Source organism: Gossypium hirsutum, chromosome A10 (genome assembly GCF_007990345.1).
Source record: "Gossypium hirsutum isolate 1008001.06 chromosome A10, Gossypium_hirsutum_v2.1, whole genome shotgun sequence".
Classification (NCBI taxonomy): Eukaryota; Viridiplantae; Streptophyta; class Magnoliopsida; order Malvales; family Malvaceae; genus Gossypium; species Gossypium hirsutum.
In genome coordinates this window covers 81,549,298-81,552,952 of record NC_053433.1, presented here as the reverse complement: position 1 = coordinate 81,552,952, position 3,655 = coordinate 81,549,298, and the positions used below count along the sequence as shown (strand labels likewise).

Here is a 3,655-nt window from a genome sequence, read left to right as displayed (position 1 = left end):
AGTAATTGAATTTAACCAAGTAAATTTAATTGCTACTTTTTGAAAAGGAGTAGATTTGATCAATTTAAAACTACAAAAATTAAAATTGATCAAATTAAATTTTAATGACTGAATCCATAACTTTCATAAATTACAGGGACTGTAATAGCATAATTTAACCTTCACTTTCTTTCACATCTTCAACATTGTTTTGTAATTGTTATATACCAAATAAGAAAACGTGTAATGTTACTTGTTATAGTTTTGCCTTCTTTTTTCTATCTTAGTTCACATTGTTTTCCCCCAAAAGAAATCATTCATCAAAAGACAGAGGAAATAGATAAGACAGAGAGGGAAGATGCCCGAAACAAGAGTTGAGGTACCAGAAATGGTGATGTTGGAGATTCTGTCAAAGCTTCCAGTTAAATCCTTGACACGTTTCAGGTGCGTTTGTAAGCCTTGGTGTTCATCTTTTCAAACCCCTCACTTCATTACCAAACATCAGCAAAACAACCTCCACAACAACAACCTTAATCTCCTCCTCAAACGTTGTCAGGGTAACACCCATGATGACATCTACTATTTATCTCAACTTTCAACTGAGAAAAGCCAAAACTTTTCGGTACAACACAACATTCACTTACCCTTTTTCGAGGATTGTTGGTATGCCCCAGTGGTTTCAGGTCCTTGTAATGGATTATTGTGTTTACATGATGCTGATAAGGTTGCCCTTTGGAACCCATCAACTAGAGAGTTTAAAACTCTCCCTCAATCCACAGTCCAACGCCCTCCTTTAGTAGATTCCACTAGTTTTGGTTGCGTTGGTATTGGGTTTGATTCTCAAAGTGGTGACTACAAAGTGGTAAGATTTGTTACTAATTATTTTGAAGAGAATGAAGATGAAGGGTTAATGGGTGATTGGAACCACCAAGTTGAGTTATATTCACTTAAAAGCGATTCATGGAAGGAGATTTCAGTTCCCGGGGTTCAACCTTATGGATCTCCTTTGTTTAATAATTACGTAAATGGGTTTTATTATTGGCAGGCAATTGGGGACTCTGATTACCTTATTCTCTCATTTGATATGGTCAATGAAAAGTTTTCTACTTTACCATTGCCTGAATTTGGTGGGTCTTTAGCTAAATACTATTTGGAACTTTTGGACTTCAATGGACTGCTTGGTGCTATTGTTTACCCAAGGGAAGGGACTGACAAATCTTTTGATTTGTGGGTTATGAATGGATCATGGACTAAACAATTCAGAATTGACTCTCTTCCTGGAGTTGAGAGGCCTTTGGGGTTTTGGAAAAATGGTGAATTGTTTCTCGAGAGCTCGGATCATGAACTCGTGTTGTTTGACCCCTCCACGCGAGAGCTTAAAAGTCTTGATATCCATGCTTATCAGGAAACGATGCAGATTATTGCTTATGTTGAGAGCTTGGTTCCAATCAATGGAAGATCAGAGCGCGAGGAACTTATAATACGTCGGCCGGCTGGAGACGCATCGAATTGATATTGAATATGAAAATGGATGGGGACTACAACAAAAGAGGTAAGATTTCATGGGATTTGCTCTCTTGATATGCAGTTTATGTCGACTATATTGTCTTTCTCCAAAACTGCTGTTATTGTTCGTTCTATACGTAAGCCAAAGATGTTAGCCTCTGCCTTGTCTGTATTTTTTTTGGTTGGTTCAGTGAATTTGCTAGATTTCTGCCTAGAGAATCAATTAGTTGTTAACTCTTCTCTGCAGATCTAATAACCTGCAGATACGATCTGCAGGTGCATATACATGCTGGATATGGTGTGCTTTTCGTACACGAATTGTTGTTTAGAGAGCTAGATGTCTCGAATCGATGAATGTAATTTGATGTTGAACAATAGGAACTATTATGATGATGATCATGACTTATTGTCAGTACTTTTAGATCCAAATGAAACAGTGTAATTAGCTCAAATAATTTTGTTTTTCTAGGAATCCACTGAATACAGATTGCTTGTCTGTGTTTTTTCTTCCACTTTTATTACAATTTCCATTCCCAATTGCTTGCCAATGCAACTTGGGGCAGCTTCTACTATCATGAATCATTATCAGCTAGTTTCTCATTTTTGCAGTGGTGTTGATGTATGCTTTTTGGACTAGAGTGTGTGTTGGGTACAGGTATGATCAATGGTTTTTAATGTATTTGGAGGATCATATTCTCATGCCCATATCTGGAAATCTAACACGAATGCTAGATATGGGTGCTTAAAGAAAACTGAGATGTTGGAGCAAAATTGGTAGTGATATGATAGTCCTCATGGCACCACTGTTAACTTATTACCTAGATTGGTGATCGTCCGTATCTAAAATGGTGCCTAACACTAGTTACGGATGCTTCAAGAAAAATGAAAAGTACAGAAGGAATCTTATGAGCTAGGTTGCTCTACTGTTCATTTATTTCGCGTAGTCCATATTTTTATTCAACATAAATTCGAACATGAATACACGACAATGACCCTTCAAGGATGAAACTTCCAAATATTTGAAAAACTTCAAAATTAAATCTATCTGTATCGAAGTACTTAAATTACTCAAATATGAAAGCATATGATATAACGGGGAAGAGATTGGATAAAGCAGATAATTAAGGTGAGGGCTTAAATTTCAGGTTTTCTATATATTCAGGGAAGCCGGGGTTCTTCATGATTCTTGCATGTCAGTGATTCAAGGATTATGTGTTTATTTTATTATAATTATCATGATCCAATGTTGATATATTAACCAATTAAACCTGCCAATGGGTTGGGTTACTTAGTCCAGCATAGCTCGAAGGCTAACTTGAAAAGTGAGAGAGTTTAGATAAAACTAGAGACCCGAAAAATAGGCTTGGGTAAAAATAAGACGTTTTTGGCTTGGGCCTGGCCCGAATTTACAAAAAAACAAAAAAAATTTTGCTATTTTTTGTTGTTTGATAGGCTTGGGTAAAAATAAAACATTTTTGGCCTGGGCCTAGCCCGGATTTACAAAATGACCAAATTTTTTACTATTTTTTGTTGTTTTAATGCTATTTTTTTATTGTTTTCTTTCTATTTTGCTACCATTTTACTATTATGTTACTATTATTTTATTATTATTATTTGGATATTGTATAACACTTGTTTTATTGTTAATTTTGTTATTATTTTAGAGGCATTTACTTGTTAAGTTGCATTTATCTTAGTGTTATGTAAGTATACATGTTTTTTTTAAATTTATTTTAATTTGTTGAGAAATATTTATTTTAATATTTTTAATATTTTTGATGTATTATATATATTTAAAAAGTATATAAAAAATAATATAAAAAATTTAATACAGGCAGGCCGAGCTAGGTTTGAGTTTTAATATTTTTTTTGAGCCGAGCGCGAACCTAGTAAATAGGCTTAAATTTTTTATTGGGCTCGACCCAACTCATGAAAACATCTATAACTAATCCTCCACGCCTCCTTTTTGCGTTTGCATGAAATTCTCCTATGATTCATTCTTGCATTTCCACTTCTGGTAATTGGTGATCATAACTTTTTCCTTCATTTGCTCTTCTTTTTCCTTGCATTCTTTTTACATTCACTTTCAGCCAAAATGCATCATCGATCTATTCAAGACTCTTTAGTTTCTTTAATTTTAACTATGGATCCTTATCTTCTTCAATTAGTC

General features: G+C 34.5%; 1 protein-coding gene across 3 annotated transcripts; it reads left to right on the top strand.

Moving 5' to 3' along the window:
- Positions 1-222: 222 nt before the first annotated feature.
- On the top strand, positions 223-2,482 carry LOC107896790 (F-box/kelch-repeat protein At3g06240). 3 transcript variants are annotated; one of them, XM_016822066.2, is made up of 2 exons: positions 223-1,531; positions 1,762-1,997. In XM_016822066.2, exon 1 carries the CDS (start codon positions 338-340, stop codon positions 1,490-1,492), a length of 1,155 nt encoding a protein of 384 aa, XP_016677555.1. In that variant the 5' UTR covers positions 223-337; the 3' UTR covers positions 1,493-1,531; positions 1,762-1,997. The 3 variants fall into 3 exon arrangements, with proteins under 3 accessions (XP_016677555.1, XP_040934813.1, XP_016677554.1); XM_041078879.1 differs by lacking the exon at positions 1,762-1,997 and adding an exon at positions 2,095-2,482 and having other exon boundaries at positions 231-1,531; XM_016822065.2 differs by having other exon boundaries at positions 231-1,531; positions 1,733-1,997.
- Positions 2,483-3,655: the final 1,173 nt, after the last annotated feature.

Coding starts and splice junctions, on each gene's coding strand:
- LOC107896790 (XM_041078879.1), top strand. CDS start 338: ATGCCCGAAACAAGAGTTGAGGTACCAGAAATGGTGATGTTGGAGATT.